This window comes from Castanea sativa, chromosome 9 (assembly GCF_040712315.1).
Source record: "Castanea sativa cultivar Marrone di Chiusa Pesio chromosome 9, ASM4071231v1".
Classification (NCBI taxonomy): Eukaryota; Viridiplantae; Streptophyta; class Magnoliopsida; order Fagales; family Fagaceae; genus Castanea; species Castanea sativa.
Window position 1 is genome coordinate 19,334,636 of NC_134021.1, and position 17,662 is coordinate 19,352,297.

Below are 17,662 nucleotides of genomic sequence, written 5' to 3' on the forward strand. Positions count from 1 at the left end.
CAATTAAGCTTTCTATTTTTTACATTGTGTTTTTTTCTTTTAATTGATACTAAAGTCTAAAATCATGAATAATTTGTTCTGAATTGAGGTAATATTTTATGGTAAACTTTTATATTTATTATAATATATATATATATATATATAAATATATAAAAATAACGGTAAACCTGAAATGGTACACTGGTATTAACCGATACCGAAATATGTCGTTCCACTAGTCAAACCAGTACAGCCTTAGATACGAAATTGACTTCCATGAAGGGCACCCATTAACAAGATCACTTGTTTCATTTATTCCCCGTAATTTTTCTCAATATACAAATCAATGATAATGAATAATTATGGCTATTTTGTATGGAAATTGTGAAGTTTGAAAAGAGGTTTTTTTTTAAAAAATTTTAAATCTGAGTTAGAATTCTACTCTAACTTAATCTAAGTGTATGTGTGTAAAGTTTTCTCCTAAACACTTTGAAGCCTATCCCTTCCATCCCCCCCCCCCCTCCCCCTCCCCCTGCAAAGTATAAACACTTATACCTGTACATAGGGACAAACCAAGATTTCAAGCTAAAGGGAGCTGGAGTATAAGAAAAAAAAATTTCCAAATAGACATCCATATAGTATTAGCAAATTATAAATGTGCAAAATCATTATTTCTTAATATATCAAAATACAATTATCTACCAACAAAGACAAAAATAAAAATAAAAACAAAATAATTTTTTTAAAAAAAATACTAGGCTAGCTATGATTTTTATTTTAGTCCTATTTTGGTAAGGATGGGATGTAAAACCTATATTTTACACCATCTAATAAGAGATTGTCACAGCAACATTTTACTTAAAATTCAATGCATCCTATTACATCTAAACATCTTAATAAACTCCTAATTTGGTTGGATTTATATATGGGTATTAGAATTGATTAGGTGTGGTTGTGCTTATTCTTAAATATGTGATAAGATGATGTAGCATGTTGAGATTGGAGGGGTAAAACATGGGTTTTACACCATATTCTTACAAAATTTAATCTCTTTTTTATTTTATTTTAAGTTAGAGCATCCACAGTAGTGGTGTTCAAAAAATTAGTTTTTAGTACCTCAAAAGGCTAATTTATCTATTTTACCACCTCACTTTACAATACACCCAACATCAAAAGTTATATTTTTTTATCACTTCCTTTAAAATAATATAAACAACTCATTAAAATAATAAAGGAAGAAAGAGAATTTGAATTTTTTTAATTGAAGGTAGAGAGATAATCTTAATAAAATATTGTATTTTATTTTTAACTACTTGCAAAAAATTTAGCTTTAGTTTCTCCAATAACACATGATTTTTTGGTTATTTGGTGATAAAATAGTTTTTTTACTAAATTACAATCAACATTGTGGTTTTTTTTTTTTTTTGTTAAGTTTTTGGATTTGATAGTTGCTAATTAGAGGGGGCTAAGGTTTTGGAATGGGGGCAACTACAAAAATAATGTATATAATTTGTATAAAAAAAAATTGGACCCAGGAAGGGCCCAGGCCCCCTTGGGCCCCCACCTGGGTTCATCCCTGCTTGTAGAATGTTAGGACATATGTGATTGGATGTTAGGAACATATGTTAACATTTTATATATTGGTTAATCCTTTGACAAAACGCACTTTACTTGTAATTGGGTAGATTTAGGATGTGTTTAATACTTCAAGAAACAAGGTTTCAAGTTCAAGTGTTAAAGTCATGTAAGTCTATCCAAGAAACAAGTGAAAAAGTGTTATTCATTAAAACTCGACAGTTCTCTCGACAGCTAGGCTATCTATCAAGCTCTTCAATTTTTTTCTTTTCGCAATCTCGATAGCTTCTCAATAGCTCCTCTATTCATCGAGAAAGTTTCTGTCTCCTCAATAGCTCCTCGATCTATCAAGCTTGTTTTTGCTATGGACATCTCTAAACACCTGCTCGATAGTTGCATCTGTCGACCCTTTTAAAGCTCGACACCTCTCAACACCTTTCGATCTGTCGAGAATTATTAAGCTTCTATATATAAGGTCAGCGCGATTCGGATCTCATTTCTCTCAATATCTCTCGATTCCTATTGCCTCTTCACCTCCCAAAACCTCTCTTTCTCACTCCAAACTTCATCCTCAAGGATTTTTCGGCTTAGATCAAGTTTTCTTCACTTGGTAAGGGTCCTAATCCTTCTTTTTCATGCATTTGACCTAACTTTTTGGGATTTTTGAAAATTTTGGGGTTTTTCAAAATTGATGAAGTTATTGTGAAACTTTTGGGATGAGTTTCGTATTTTTGATCTTAAAACATCATGCATTGCATCACATGTGCATTATAACGATGTTTCATGCATTTTAGATGTGTGTTTACATTGTGGAAATGATTGTGTGCTAATAGGTTTGGATTGGGCTGAGCCCATGATGTATTTCCTATTACATTTCACATGCTCATGCATTTTTGTGCATACATACGTTCAAGTTTCTATATTTGTTATATTGTATCTTGTTGGTTCTTTTTTATTGTCTCCTTCTCCCTCTCTCTCTCTCTCTCTCTCTTGTTTACATTAGTTGCGTCAGGGCACCTAAACATAAGTCTACTCCATCCCGGAACCTTCTTCCTTCCAAGGCTTCTACCTCTTCTGATTCTACCCCTTCTCATATTCGGTTTCGTGATGATAAAGCCCGCAAGGACTTTTCGGAGAACTTTCTAAGAACTTTTCTAAATGAGGCATTCATTCGGAACGCCAAGTCAATTTGTCGAACTTTTTGACATTGACCTACCCACTGTCATTTACAGTAGGGGTTAGGAGTCACTGTGTGCATCCCGATCACTTGTCCATCCGTGTTTATCTAGGAGTTCTACTCCAACATGCATGGATTTGATTATTCAGTACCTCTCTTTGTCACTCGCGTTCGAGGTACGCACATCGTGGTCACTCCAGATATTGTATCCAAGGTGCTCCATGTCCCTCGGGTAGCGCATCCTGACTACCTTGGTTGTGATCATCTTAAGACCGTGTCTAAAGATGAGCTTATTTCCTCTTTTTGTGAGCGTCCTTCAGATTGGGGTGAGCGTCAGTTCACTTCTTATTCAACCTTTACTAAAGGTCTTAGGTTCATTAACATGGTTATGACCTTTATTTTGCATCATTTCTCTCATTATAACTTTATTACAGAGCCTCGTGCTAGGTTTTTGTTATCCCTCATTGAGCATCTTACTATAGACTTTCCCTCTCATTTCATTCTTTCACTCATAGATGTCTATAAGGATATGGCAACCCGTGATAATCTCATCTTCCCTTCTGCTATTACGAGGATTTTACACCATTTTTCTATTCCCTTTCCTGTTTCCGACCACTTACATGTCATACGTGTCATAGACGCCGCTATCGTTAAATGGAGCAAGGCGTAGCTACGATCAAGGCGGTCCGGATCGACGATTCCTCCAGCTTCTACAGCTCCATCCACATCTGCCCCTTCTTCTTCTACGGGCGATGTGACACTCGAGGACATCATGGTACAGCTTGAAGAGCATGGATGCTCGCCTCGACACTCTCAGTGATGAGTTGTGTCAGGTGAACACCCGTGTTGGTCGTTTTACACAACAACAGGCTGTCATGGGTGGCTTCGCTGCTTCTCCTCCTCCAACTCCAGAGGCTTTTGAGGATGAGGATGATGATGGTGATACTGAGAATGATGGTGCTAACTCTTCCAATGCTGTCGAGATGTCTACTTGATACACTTACCCTTTGTCACTCATGACAAAAAGGGGGAGTAATTTTTGGATATGAGAGTAGTTAGACTCATAGGGGGAGGGCTAGTATAGGAGGTTTCTATTAGGGGGAGTATTCATATTTTTGAGAGATGTAGTGAGGATTTTGATGTATCTTTTTCTTTTCTTTATATTTTAGATATATTCTTCTTGTACCTTAGGTCTTGTGACCATTTGATATACATTGTACTTATATTTGCTTTATATATATGTTGATATATGTTATTTCACCTATCTCTCCATGTGTTGTTTCTTTTCTCCCTTTATACACATATTTCTTATTATTTGTATGCAATTTTTTATTCTATTTCACACAAAGATGCCTTGATGAGTTTTGTTTAAGTATTTCAAAAACACAGGTTGTCAAAGTCTTCATTGCCATAAACTCTCTTCTTTCAAAGTTTTTCAAGAGTTTGTGTTAGAATAGATTTTATTGTATTTAACAAGTGAGTATGAGTTGAGTAATTTATGACTCCTCTCATATGTTCATTTGTTTGTTGTGATTTTGTCACGGATTGCCAAAGGAGGCGATTTTTAGGACATATGTAATTGGATGTTAGGAACATATGTCAACATTTTATGTATTGACTAATCCTTTGACTAAACACACTTTACTTGAAATTGGGTAGATCTAGGATGTGTTTAATGCTTCAAGAAATAAGGTTTCAAGTTCAAGTGTAAAAGCCATGCAAGTTTGTCCAAGAAACAAGTGAAGAAGTAATGTTCATTAAAGCTCGACAGCTAGCATCTATCGAGGTTTAAAAGAGCAGTTTCAGCCCGAGGTTCAACAGCTGCTCGACAATTAGGGTATTTGTCGAGGTTTATGAAATTCAGATTTTCAGTTCTGTTTTTCATCCAATCTGTGATTATGTATTTGTGCTTTCTTTTCTCACAGCCCTAAACATATATAAGGATTATTTTAAGGGTCGTATCAAGTTGCACAGCCAAGAGCATAATTGCACAAGAGCATAATTCCTCAAGTGTGACCAGAAAACCTAGTTTGCCCTAGTTCTTGAAAGAAGCTGCTGTGTTTGTACACCGTAGGGTTTTGTGACCAAGCAACTTTGTGATCTTCATGTGTTGAAGAATAGAAGAACTTTGCAGCCAACATCCTTCTCAAGTTGGTGATCAAGTCACGTACTGGGATCCGCACATCTATTGGTTAGTCACGTACTGGGAGCCGTGCAATACAAAGAGAGATTATCACTACAGAACAAGTCCAATTAGGTATTGGGGTAAGGGTTTAACTGTAGGTTGGTATAAGGTACTAGGATTCCTTTACTTGTAACCGCTTATTTTGATAATAGAGGATTCTCGGGAGTGGTGACCTTAAAATCACCCGATGGGGTTTTTGCCGTGTAGGTTTTCCTCATTCGTAAACAAATCACCGTGTCATTTAATTTCCGCTGCATATTTAGTTAATCAGTGATTTGTTTGTGCTACCACGCTCATTGTATGTAATTGAACATAATTAATTCACTTGGCTAATTAATTAGTTAATTCATCACAAGGGATCAATACATTTTTGGCCTATCATAGAGTGACCATCATACTAAAGATGTGAGGTGGTTGAGATTCTTGAGAAGAGATGCTATATGGTTGGTAGGTAAAAATGGGTAGCCCAATACTCATGGTATGTGTTTAATTAATTTTCCATGTTTTATTTTCCTTTAAAATCTTGATTTTGTTTAGTTCATATCCAACTTCCAATGCAAATTAAGTTAAAGATAACTATTAACATTTAAGCCTTTGGTATGCACATTTAAGACGTAATTAAATTCAATTTTTATGAGAGATTAATAAATTTTGAAGGTGCTAAAGGACTACTACATTTTTATCTTTAATATATACTAGGAGTAATTCATTAAACCAAGAGAAATGTTATGTCTACAACACTTTTACAAATAAATCCTAAGTGACAAATTATTACTAACTATTATTGGTAAGTAAAAAAGTAATTAAGTGATAGGTTTAAATTAAAAATAGTAAAAACTTACTACCTATATTTTGTTATGAAAATATGATAACATAATACTTCTCTGGAACTAAACTAGTTAGCAAGCTCAACTAGGCTAGTATCTTCTAGTATTTCTAAGACATTCAAAATCCCCCCTCTCTCCCGGTTGTAACTATAGAATTATAAATAATAATATAAAAAAATAGTTAGCAAGAAAAAAAAAATCATAGAACTTATTCAAAAGAAAACGAATACTTCAAATAAAATAGACAATAATAATAATAGTAGCATGCTTCATAAGGTTTTACAAATATCACCCATGGATTTTGGTTTTATTATGACATATTGAAGAAGTAAAACTAAAGCTAATATTGTTTTTTTTTTTTTAATGATTTATTTATTTATTTGATTTAAATATGAACTGATCTAATGTTACTCTATGCAAGGACGCGGGAAGCTTGACTTTGGAGTTCATACCTTGGCCAAAGGAGCCTACCACATTTTAGAGTTGTCAATTTTTGACCTGGCCCCCCAAAGTGGACGGCTATAATTCAATTCCGTACTAATACAAAAGATAATACTAGTTTATATTACAGTAATCCATTAATTAATTAAATTGATTATGGCTCTGTACACTTTGGATAAGTACCTGAAGAATATTCTCCCTCTCTTTTTTTGGGGGATTGGGTTAACTAGGTAAGTTAAAATTTACAACGGTAAGATTGATTCAATGAAATTAGTTTGAGCTAAAGAATTGAGAAGAAGATGGTTTAATCAGACACGTAATAAAATATCAGATGGTTGATGCTCATATTAAAGTGAGGTTGCGAATCAAGTGGGTCCCGATCTTTCGATAGTTTTAATGAAAATAAAAATCCAACGGTTGAAGTAAAAGACTGTAAAACATAATCGGACTATGATGCAAAGACATATAAAAAGCAGAGACACACATAGATAGATGCGCACGTGGACTCTAGCACTTGGCTTCGGCTTTGGCTTTGGCTTTGGCCAGTTTGGAGTTCGTAGTTAGAAACAGAATCCCTAGAGACACTTTTTGGTTTCTGCTCCTCCAATCGCCGCTCCGCTACATTTTTGGGCCAAATCTTTCTCAACCGTAATACTCTCACTCTCAGGTATTATTAATGTTGTTATTATTGTTGTTTTTTTTTTTAGGTGTGTGTATGTTTATTCAGAGGCGTCCGGGGATTTTGGTTATTTGTTCTGAATCTTTAGATTTTAATTCTTCAAATCTTTTCGTATCTGAAAATTTCCTGTTGCTTTGGATTTTTCTTGCCCCTTATTATTTTAGGTATTTAAGATTTCTTCAAGATAGTGTCTCTGGAAATAAAAGGATTCGCTTTCAGATTTCTTTCCTTTGTATCTAAGATTTCCTTGAGTTTTATTCGTTTTATTCCCAAACGAATAAGAATAACATTTCTCAATTTTGATGTAATATTATATGACATACTATTTTGTTTATACTAGCCTACTAGGGTTGTACAGCGTGGCGTTTTTTGAATTTAGATTCTTCTACTTTGTGAAGGAAATTTTAGCCGAACGTTAATAAAAATCCAACCTTTGCTTTATTTCAGTTGGTTATTTTGCATAATTGCTGGTCCGGGACTTATGGATTCAGAATCTCCTCCTGAGGAATCTAAGAAAATAGTAAATTCTGCAGTAAAATCCGATGAGGTTTGTCAGATCGAAACTCGTGAGAATGTTACTGAGGCGCCAGCGGTTCTTGATGGTACTGTTTCACTAGGTCCTATCACTCCTGATTCAGATAGAGAGATTGGGGATTTTCCCATTGATTCTAACAGTAACAGCAATAGAGAGGATGACCCGACTGATGATAGTAGCCCTCGGACGCCAAAGGATGGTGTTTTCGACCCATTTGCCCCCGGTCCAGATGACAAGGCATTGGCTCCTCTATGTAATAAGTACCCCCATGAGCCTAAGGGCATTGTTGCACGCCGCCTGGATTTTCATTCTTCTGTCGTAGCTGTGGAAGCTGGGGATTGTGGAAATGGTGCTGAACCCCTTTCAGATGAAGTGATGTTTGAATCGGTTTATGAGAATCTCTTGGAAGCTATACTCTCAAAGCAGACCGAGGATGTTGCTTCTGAAATTTCAAATGTATATTTGGATTCTGATGGTTGTAGAACACCACCTTTTGCACCACGTTTAACTGGAATTGCTGATACTTGTCCTGGGCCTCCCATCAAGCCTGCTGGGCAATCAAGGAACATTGATTTGGGCTTATGTAGAAAGCTTGAATTCTGATGTAGATGGCCTCTTGTGGTGATTATAATGCAGGGAATATCACAGACCCCTGGTAACTGATCTTTCATAGATGCATATGGGCTAGCTTTATAACACCCCAACAATTTTGCCTTTAAATTATAGTAACTTGGGGTTCTGAAAGAATATGGTTTAATAGGAAATAACTGTCTGACCAAGTTTAGACTGTAGTAGTCACATTGTATAGCAATTTCTTTCATTATTTTTAAGTTAAAATCAGCTTGCCTTCCAGTCTTCTACTGCCAAACATGATGTCTGCATCTTATCCTATCTGTTATATTCTGGTTACAATTTCAGGCTTTTATTTCTTTTCATTGAGTGGCATTGTTTAAAAACAGAATTGGCAACTTTTTGGTTTTGCAAATAAATCCATATCGTGGTGTAGATTCATTATCAGGATGCCTGATTAGATTTTGAATTTAATTGATAAGAATGAAGACACTTCTTGAATAATTATGAACACCTACGTCATTGAATAAAGAATGTGGCTTATCTTGAAGGGCTCCACGTCCAACCCCCCCCCCCCCCCCTCTCTCCTCTCACTCTCTCTCTCTTTCTAGCTTAACCCTTGACTTAAATAAGATTTGCTTCCACCATCCTGTAAGAAGTCAGTGCTGTCGAAGTACAATGTATTGAGAAGCAGGTATGCTATAGTTTGCTACCTCCTCTTTAATATTCCCTACCACTCTTGACAATATTCAATTAATTGCAATGTCCATGATCTTCCACTTTGTTTCTAATTACTATCTCTGCTGCCTCTATATGTTCCTCAATTTTTTGAAAGCAAGATGTTTAGGACTAATATTCCATAGTTGTAATATGAGAAATGTACCTTCATAGTTGAAAGCAAGAAAGATGTTTAAGACTAATGTTCTTACCTTCATTTTCGCATCAGCCTCGGGTGGTTTTGTTTTAAATATGAGAAATGTACATGTACATGTGCGTTTGTGAAAGATAAAGTGCGAATGGGGGGGGGGGGGGGGGGGGGGGGTTGAAGAATTTTGTATGCAATAAAGAAATGAATACTCAATATTTTGTTATCTTAAACTGTTATTACTGTACTCTATTGTTTTCTGAAGAATAAATATAGCACAATTGCTGGTTTGGATCATGGTTTGTAAAATGAAATAATGGGTGGGGGTGAAGAATTTTGTATGCAGTAAAGAAATGAATACTCAGTATTTTGTTATCTTAAATGGTTTTACCTTATTTTATAGTTTGCTGAAGAATAAATATGGCACAATTGCTGGTTTGGATCATTATTTTTTGTAAAATGCAATAATATGGATCGGTATGGTTTGGATCAGTATGTTTTGTAAATTGAATGTTAGCGTGTTTTGTTTTCTTTCTGCCTTTAATTTTGTTACTATATTTAATTTTGTACCAGCAATGCCTTGGATGTGGATTGTGTTCTGTGAAAAGCATACAACAACAACTGGATTTTTGAAAATATGAAAATGATTCTATTGGTTATAGAGACCTTGATCAAGGCTTTGAGTTCAAACTTAGTCTGCATGTGTTCACTCTCTAATTAATGGGGTTGTGGAATAGGAAACATTCAGCAGCTTATTAAGATCTTTTCATTCTTGTCATTCTATATGACGATTTTAGACAAACTTGCAAGCATAATGTTGTGAACTGTGAAATAAAAGAAAGTGTAGTCAATTCGAGATGACTAATTTCCTGAACTTAAGAGAGGAAATAGACATTTTTTGGTTATTTTTCTGCTTGATTCTCATTAATCCATTTAACATACATAAATAGTCAAGCATGAGTTAACCTCATCAACAAATCCTAAAGCATAGAAGCTAATCAGTTTTTGGTTATTTTTCTGCTTAATTCTCATAAATGCATTTAACATACATAAATAGCCAAGCATGAGATAACCTCATCAACAAATCCTAAAACATAGAAACTAATCATATCCTAAAACATAGGGATCAATTTGAATAACAATACTAATTTATTACTACCTTAGTTAGATAAAGATCTGTCACTAAGCCTAAATTTATCAATAAAAAACAAGCATCTTTGTCTGCTTCAAATCACAGGTCCACAACAATGGTGGTTGAAGTTCTATTTTGTAACCAAATATCATAAAAAGGCTTAAACGGATATTGTAAGTGCATGGGTGGATTTGTCTGAGCTTTGGTGGGTGGATTCCATATTCAAAAAGTGGCCACAAGAAAAGATGTGGTAACAATATCTAGGAATATTGCTTCACTACACCGTTTGCCAAGTATGACAACTTACCTCTCAGTACCTACTACCAAGTATATTAGTTTATTTCACCGACTATAGATACAGATCGTTTGAGTCTTCTTTTTATGATGCAATGGCCTTCAAAGTCTGAAGTCCGAAGTTGACACAGCGTACCTTAACCGAAGAAGCACCCTCCCACTTCCACAGATAACAGATGCAAAAGACTCAAACCTTTAGAGGGGGATAAAAATGGATTTTGTCTATAGAGTGCTTCATACGTACGTTCAGAACTTAGTCTTGTCCTTGCAAGCTTTATCCGTGATGTTCATGTCTAGAACAGCAATTTGCAGTTGGCATTCAGATACAACGACGACGTGTTTTTTGAAAATCCCTAAGAAGTTAATCCTGCCCGGAATTCTGGTATCTGCTTGCATAACGAGTTGGCCCCCTATTACATCAGTGATAAAACCTGTCAAATTGGAAGCTAGCTTATCTGCCTCGAGCGTAAGCCTATATGGAAGTGTGGCGGAACCCGTCGCAGGAACCTTACCAGGGTATATATCAGCCTCTCCCACCTGATTTCCTTCATATAACAAGTAACTCTTGCCTTGGCCGTGCTTGAAGCTGACGTGGTTTGGGTTCTTGACAAGGATCTTGAGGTCAATAGTGATGTTGAGTTCAATCTGAGCGAAAGGTAATGAGACACTAGGAGCAACACCATCAAGAGAGGCGGAGACGAGCGTGGTCTTTGGTGATTTCGTCTTAAACACGGTCAGGGCTAATATCAAGATAATGATGAATAGCAGGAAGATCAAGATTAGTGGTATACCTAATGCCATAAGACATCGGCGTTTTCTCTTTCGTTTCATGTCATTGGGGAGAATGTGGTTTTGATCTTGGTCTTGGCTTTGGTTTTGGTTTTGGTTTTGGTTTTGTTCGTGCTCATTCTTATTTTCTTTCATCTTTTGGTACATCTTTTGGGTTCTGAGTTTTTAGTATTTGAGAGAAATCATTTTAGATGGGTTTTGTGGAAGGGAAGGAGAATAAAAACATGGGGTGCATTAATAGTATACAGTTGGGGAAGTGGGCCCTTTAAATGCTGAGAGTGGCCAGCTATCATCAAGTAAGAGAGACCATTGGTAAAGGAAGTCATCCAGATAGGTAGGGGTTGGGGGTTCCTAATTTAGTGCACTCTCTACTCTCAATTCTCTATTCTCTATTCAATTTCAAACCACTAAAAACAAGTAAATTTTCAACCACCGACTGTTCTTTCTTTGGCATATCATGTCCTTAAAACTTGCTTCCCACACCTATTTTCTCTCATCAAACCGAGTTTTCGGTTCCGCTAGTCGTCAGTCACATCTCATTTGGAAAATCAGAAGTTGTAGGGTCAGTATTCATTATTATAGACCAGCTAACCATTTCACCGAAAAGAATATTTCAATTTTTAAAATAGAGGGCAAAACATACTACTAGAAAACTACTGTTAGATTGGACGTAGAAGAGGGAAAAAAACATAGATCTGAAACGTTTGTAAATTTAATATTTGTTCTATCCCAAATATTAATATCATTCAACTATAAAATTTTTAATTTGCTCTAGCCACGCCCAAAATTAATACATATTAGTTTTTAGGTGTAGCTCGTTCGGCAAAATATCAGTCAACTTATTCTATTTTCTTTTAACTTTTATCTATTTTTAACAACAAATTTTTAGCAAAAAAACTTATTTATGCACCATTTGCGGTCTTGGTGGCACGTAGCTTCCTCAACAAAGAAGCTTATTTCAAGCTTCAGTTAGGGTCATACTTTTATGGCATGTTTGGATGTTTAAAAAAGGAGGGGGAGTAGAGTAGAGGGAAGGGGAGTAATTCAATTACCTTGTTTGGGAGTTTTTTAAGGAAGGAGGGGGAGAGATTTGGAGGGGTTTGGAGGGGTTTCAACTACCTCCAACCCCTCATTTTTAATTCCCCCAAATTGGAGAGATTTGGAGGGAGAGTAGAGCACATAAAATTATTTATAAAGTAAATTACCTAATTTACCCTTATTATATTTATAAAATTACAATGTTAAAAACAAGGGGAAGGGCTAATTACTCCCTTCCCCCTTACTAATTATAAAAACATCCAAACAAGGTGGAGGGTAATCATTCTCCTCTACTCTCCTCCCCACTACTCCCCTTCCCTCTACTCCCCTCTACTCTCCTCCCTTTCTAAACTCCCAAACAGGCCATTAGCTTCTTCTTGGTCAAAAAGTCACTACAAATCCCACTCCTTGGTGTTTGCTCACTTCTTTTTGTTAGGATTAGTGCCCTTAAATCCTATTGTATAATGTTATATATGACATTATGTATGATTTAATGTTATGATTAATAAAATTGTTTTATTATTATCTAAAATAATGGTAACATGAATATTTAGACATTATTATATAGTCCATGAGATACATAATATGTGATTTATATGATTTAATCACAGAAGATATAGATCACAAGTTCTTTGTAAATTTAGAATTTTGGTTCTTATTCGGTGATGAAATTAGGCATTTCATCTACGAAGACTATAACATATCAACTAAGATGATTTGTCTTGATCATGGAAGTGGAGACTTTTAGTTGATATGTTGATTTGTTTTAAGAGTTAAGACATATTGAACTGGACCGCTGTAAGATTCATTATTCTCCTAACGACTGTCAAATGAACAATAAATCTCACGACTTCTATTTGCATGAACTCTTAATCCTGAGATAATAATGGACATGATCATAAGGTGTAGGTTGTTTTGATATATCAAGAGTGAGATCTAAAGTCACGATCAAAACTTCAGTATGTTGGGCAACTACATTTAGTGTTGATGGAACATATATTCTCAAGATAAAATTCATAATCTCTAAACGGAGATATAAAATATTCCCTTAAAATAAGTTTAATGGGTTTGGTTAATCAAAGTGTTTGGCCTAACCAATTTAGTAAAGAGATACTAACGTATATATTTATGAAATTGGATTTCATAAATATATAATGTTTGGTTAATCAAAGTGTTGGGCCTAACCAATTTAGTAAGAAGATACTAACGTATATATTTATGAAATTGGATTTCATAAATATATGATGAATAACTTAAAGGATTAAACCGGGTACTCAAGGATTAAGATGTGGTAACCTTCAAAGTGACAGTCTACATTCATGACTTTGTATTACTACGAATATTTTATGAAGGGATTGTATGTATAATAAAGTCTTGGGATATAATTTATTAATAAGGCCTAGAGTGCAATTATATTTATATAGTGGTATTAAATATAATTAATGGTAACTTTAGACTTGTCAAGAGTTGACAGAAAAGCTCAAGGCTCATTGGAACTAGAGTCTTATTTGTTCCCTTTTGGTCCCACTCCAAGCCACACACTAAAACCCAATTGAAAATTCTCAATAGGTCAGCCCAATTAGATAATCAATTAGCTATAAATGAAGAAATATACAGAATTTTATAGATGATACATCACTTTGAAATGGTGTGTATGTGTGGGTAGAAGCCACTCGATTATTCTCCCTTAGAAATTGATTGAGAGACCACACTTCTTGGGCGTAAAGTGGAATTGGAGTGAAGATGAAAAGTGTTTCCAAGTACTTCTAATCTTTTTTTTTGAATTTCACCACACCAAGGTGCTCTTTGTTCTTAAATTCTAAAATTTACATAGGGCATGTTATCAATCATGAATGAAGTAGATCTGTGTTTGTTGCTTCCGTTGTGTGTTTTGTATAAGATGCAAACCAGATTTTCCAACACTTTTTTTATTGCAAGTCTCACTCTTAATTTAACAAAAAACAGTCAACCTATTTTATTGAGAAGAGTTAACAAATGCCCTAAAGGCATTTGTTAGTGAAACACATTATGCAAGCTTGTATGAGGAAATAAAATATATTAAAAAAAAGATTTTTTGACATTTTTTTCTTTTTCTTATAAAAATAGTATGAAAACTTTTCTAAAATGGTTTATTAACAAATACCCGAAAAAAATAAATAAATATTCGAAAGACACATATTAACCGGATCCTATTTTATTTAGACTTTAACATTTATTTACAGTACTTTCAACAAAAAATAAAAAATAAAATAAAAAAAATTGGATAAGTTGATGCTCATACATGTCTCTATTAATAGAGGTTATGTGTGTCTGCCTATATTTAATAAGTTGAAAACTTCTATAACCATTCGGCTTTAGGATAAAAATTGGGATTGTGTCCAGTGCATTAATTACACGGAACATGTTAAAATGCAAACAAGCGTCCAAAACTGGACGCTTATCAAATGGACTAATACATTGGAAATAAGTCTTGTCCATTAGCATAAGTTTACACAAGTCATGTTCAGACCTGCCGCTGAGGACAGCTCTTTGAAGCCCATCCTTTCAAAATATATAGAAGTCACACGTCAATGAAAGAATAGTCCTTAGAAGTTTTATGAGATATCTCTCATTGTGCCACAGTGAATATCTTTGTAAAATCAAAGCTAGCCAATTGGGCACTGCCCACTATTTCAAATTAGTAAGGCTCAAGGGCCCAAGGGTCCATCCCTTCCTTTCTTTGCTAGCATAAGCATAACAAACTCCAATCAATTTGGTGTGAACTGGAGACTTCTTCGGAAACAGTACTTGATGCTTGAAAGGGTCCCCGAAGTTGTGCCAAACTTTGTTAGCTACCGCCTACCATCATCTTCATGCCCAGCACATGCTTTGCTTTGACCAAAGGTGCCTCCCAACTTGGGTGCCAAAATCAACCCAAACCTAGAGATTATAGATTTTTTTTTTTTTTTGGAAACAAAACCAACTAAGCTTCCATATAATGAACCCAAAATGAATGATATTTACAGTAATTCTTAATTTGACAAGTAATGACTAACGACTGAAGCTAGCCTCTCCTATTGAGTCTATGAAGTGAACAAGTTGCATATATGATTTGATGTGGAAGCATCAGAACTCTGAATCTTGAATAACAGTTTACTCATTCTGCTCACAAATTATTTATTAAAAATATATATAGAAGATGAACAACAACAAAGTGACAAATTTATCAAAGAACTACACCAAAAGTCATTGGATAGAGATGAGAGATCAACTTGGATATTCATGACTTTTCCTTCTCTTTTCTTTTTGAGCTACTTGGGTAAAAGCTGTTACAAATTACAAGTTAAGAATGATTTTTACGTTAACTAAAAAGAACCACATACAAAATACAAGTGTAGAGTTTATTCATTACGTTTATGAGTATACAAAATACAGATAATAGATTAGAATTCCCAAAATCTGATGAACGAAGAACCATACAAGAAAACTAATTGGAAATTATAAAAATTGTAAGCAATAATTATTATTTATAGTTCATTATAAAATAAAATTCTAGAATTAAAAATTGCAAGTAGAAACGCTGCCAGAGCCAGTCTACCATGTCTAGCAACAGTATGAAATAAATAAAATTCTTTAATCCAAAAAAAATAATAATAATAATAATAATAAATTACGGATGGAACAGAATAATAGGAATAAAAAATGAAAACAGGGAAAGTAGTAGTACTTACTAGGAAGTGAGGAATTATTATAACTTTGTCTTATACTGGCAGGATTGATCTCCCATAGTACGATTGGAGGTATAGACAGAGAAATCACAGGACGAGGTCGAAACAGCGTGAATCTTAAAACCCAAGATTTTGACTTTCCCAGGAAGTCTGATGTAGCTGTTGAGTGGCACCACACCAGATTTCACATCGGAGTATATATCGGAGTTGGAAAGCAAACGGTCTGCCAAGAGAGTGAGCGAGACGTTCATGGCTTTGGTCTCGCCGGCGGAGATTTGATCGGCGGGAATTGGGACTTCGCCGACGAGCTGGCCTCGGTAGTTGATAAAGGCGGTGGAGTCGGAGTACTTGAAACCGGCCTTGTTTGGGTTCTTGACGGAGAGATCGACATCGAGAGTGACGTTGAGGTACACCTTGAATTTGGTTATGTCGAAAGAGACATCGAGGTCTTTGACGCTCATGTTGTTGTAGGAGATCACGGGACGCTTGGGCTTGAAGACAGTGAATGCTAATATGAGTATGAGGATTACTATGGCAATGATGATACAGATTGTTGTGCCTATACAGCAACAAGTCCTGTTTCTGCTGCGATTCGCTTTCTCGACATCCATCTTTTTGGATACACTGTCTGTCACTCGCTACTAAGCACTAGGGAAAGAGGAAAGACTATACAAAAAATATCCGATTCTTCTCGATTGTGTTTGTGGCTACTTTAGTTTCGAATAACTCCTAATATAAATGATAAAAAAGTTTGCTTTTATAATTTGTGATTTTAAGATTTGCTTCATAATTAATTAATTAAATTAATGAATTGACTGGAAATTGAATGAAAGAAAGTTCGATTTACCGACATGGCCTCGTTGGTAAGATACGGGAGTAACAAGTGTCAGCATTTTAAAAAAATTCTTACATGTTTTTGGCACTCGAAAAAATGATGTTCTCTCCTCATACATTTATGGTGGACTCCATCATTATAAGTTTCAACACTAATTGTGTATTGGTCTCGCCTGAAAAGCCACATTGATCACCCTGGACCCATTTTTCTTTAATCAAAAAAAAAAAAAAAAAAAAAGGTTCCATTTGGATGCTAGTTGGAGAATATGATTAATAGGGCTCACAGCCCAGTGACAGTGTTAGGGGAAGTGGGGACTTGTGAGCCATGCTTAATTAAAAGAGCCCACTTTAGAGCATTCGTAGCAAATGTGCCAAATGCCAAATATTTGACATTTGGCACACCAAACACCAAAAACGGACCTTCATAAGGTGTGTTAAATATGTTAAAATTATGAGACATGCTACAGTACACTGCTATGTCTAGCATAGTATGGACAAATGTGGTATAACTTTTTAATATTTTTTTATTCTTACTTTTCTCTCTCCTCTCTCACTTGTTTTTTCTCTCTCGCATCTGCACTGAGTCTCTCTTCCTCATTCATTCTCACTCTCAAGTCTCAACTTCTCCTCTCTTCCTTTCTCCACTGCCGTCCTCATCTACCGCCGATCTCATCAAGTAGCAGACTTCACCAAGCCGCTGCCTAGCCATGACTCTCATCGACCGCCATTGCTCAACTTGAGGCCGATCTCACCAGCAATGGCCAATCGTGCCCCAAGGCCGATCTCTCCAGCATTGGCCGATCATGCCCCGAGGTCGATCTCACCAAGCTGCCTCTTGCCCAGTCGCAGGTTCATCTCAACATTTTTTGTTTTTTGTGTGTATATATATATATATATATATTTTTGTTTCTTTTTTTTGGGGTTTTGGGTTGATTTGGGGCTTTAATATGGAAGTTTTGGGTGGTGGTGGTTGTAGGTGGGCTGTGGGTGGTGATGGTGGTGTTGTTGCCAGTAGGTTGTGTGTGGTGGTGGGTT

The 17,662-nt window shown here is 35.5% G+C and overlaps 3 protein-coding genes across 5 annotated transcripts; 1 reads left to right on the forward strand and 2 right to left on the reverse strand.

The window, feature by feature from the left end:
* Positions 1-6,670: 6,670 nt before the first annotated feature.
* Positions 6,671-8,266, forward strand: LOC142611009 (cyclin-dependent protein kinase inhibitor SMR11-like). Of its 2 annotated transcripts, none has more exons than XM_075783000.1 (2): positions 6,671-6,851; positions 7,311-8,266. In XM_075783000.1, exon 2 carries the CDS (start codon positions 7,345-7,347, stop codon positions 7,999-8,001), a length of 657 nt encoding a protein of 218 aa, XP_075639115.1. In that variant the 5' UTR covers positions 6,671-6,851; positions 7,311-7,344; the 3' UTR covers positions 8,002-8,266. The 2 variants fall into 2 exon arrangements, with proteins under 2 accessions (XP_075639115.1, XP_075639116.1); XM_075783001.1 differs by having other exon boundaries at positions 6,674-6,832.
* Positions 8,267-10,505: 2,239 nt separating this feature from the next.
* LOC142608875 (uncharacterized) lies at positions 10,506-11,090 on the reverse strand. Its single transcript, XM_075780533.1, has one exon. It carries the CDS (start codon positions 11,088-11,090, stop codon positions 10,506-10,508), a length of 585 nt encoding a protein of 194 aa, XP_075636648.1.
* Positions 11,091-14,386: 3,296 nt separating this feature from the next.
* LOC142610053 (late embryogenesis abundant protein At1g64065-like) lies at positions 14,387-16,517 on the reverse strand. Of its 2 annotated transcripts, none has more exons than XM_075781764.1 (2): positions 15,797-16,517; positions 14,387-15,005 (listed from the first exon to the last, which is right to left on the reverse strand). In XM_075781764.1, exon 1 carries the CDS (start codon positions 16,402-16,404, stop codon positions 15,814-15,816), a length of 591 nt encoding a protein of 196 aa, XP_075637879.1. In that variant the 5' UTR covers positions 16,405-16,517; the 3' UTR covers positions 14,387-15,005; positions 15,797-15,813. The 2 variants fall into 2 exon arrangements, with proteins under 2 accessions (XP_075637879.1, XP_075637880.1); XM_075781765.1 differs by lacking the exon at positions 14,387-15,005 and adding an exon at positions 15,189-15,391.
* Between the last annotated feature and the right edge of the window lie 1,145 nt (positions 16,518-17,662).

Excerpts from the sequence above, each read along its gene's own strand:
- LOC142611009 (XM_075783000.1), top strand. The coding sequence starts at position 7,345 with ATGGATTCAGAATCTCCTCCTGAGGAATCTAAGAAAATAGTAAATTCT.
- LOC142608875 (XM_075780533.1), bottom strand. The coding sequence starts at position 11,090 with ATGAAACGAAAGAGAAAACGCCGATGTCTTATGGCATTAGGTATACCA.
- LOC142610053 (XM_075781764.1), bottom strand. The coding sequence starts at position 16,404 with ATGGATGTCGAGAAAGCGAATCGCAGCAGAAACAGGACTTGTTGCTGT.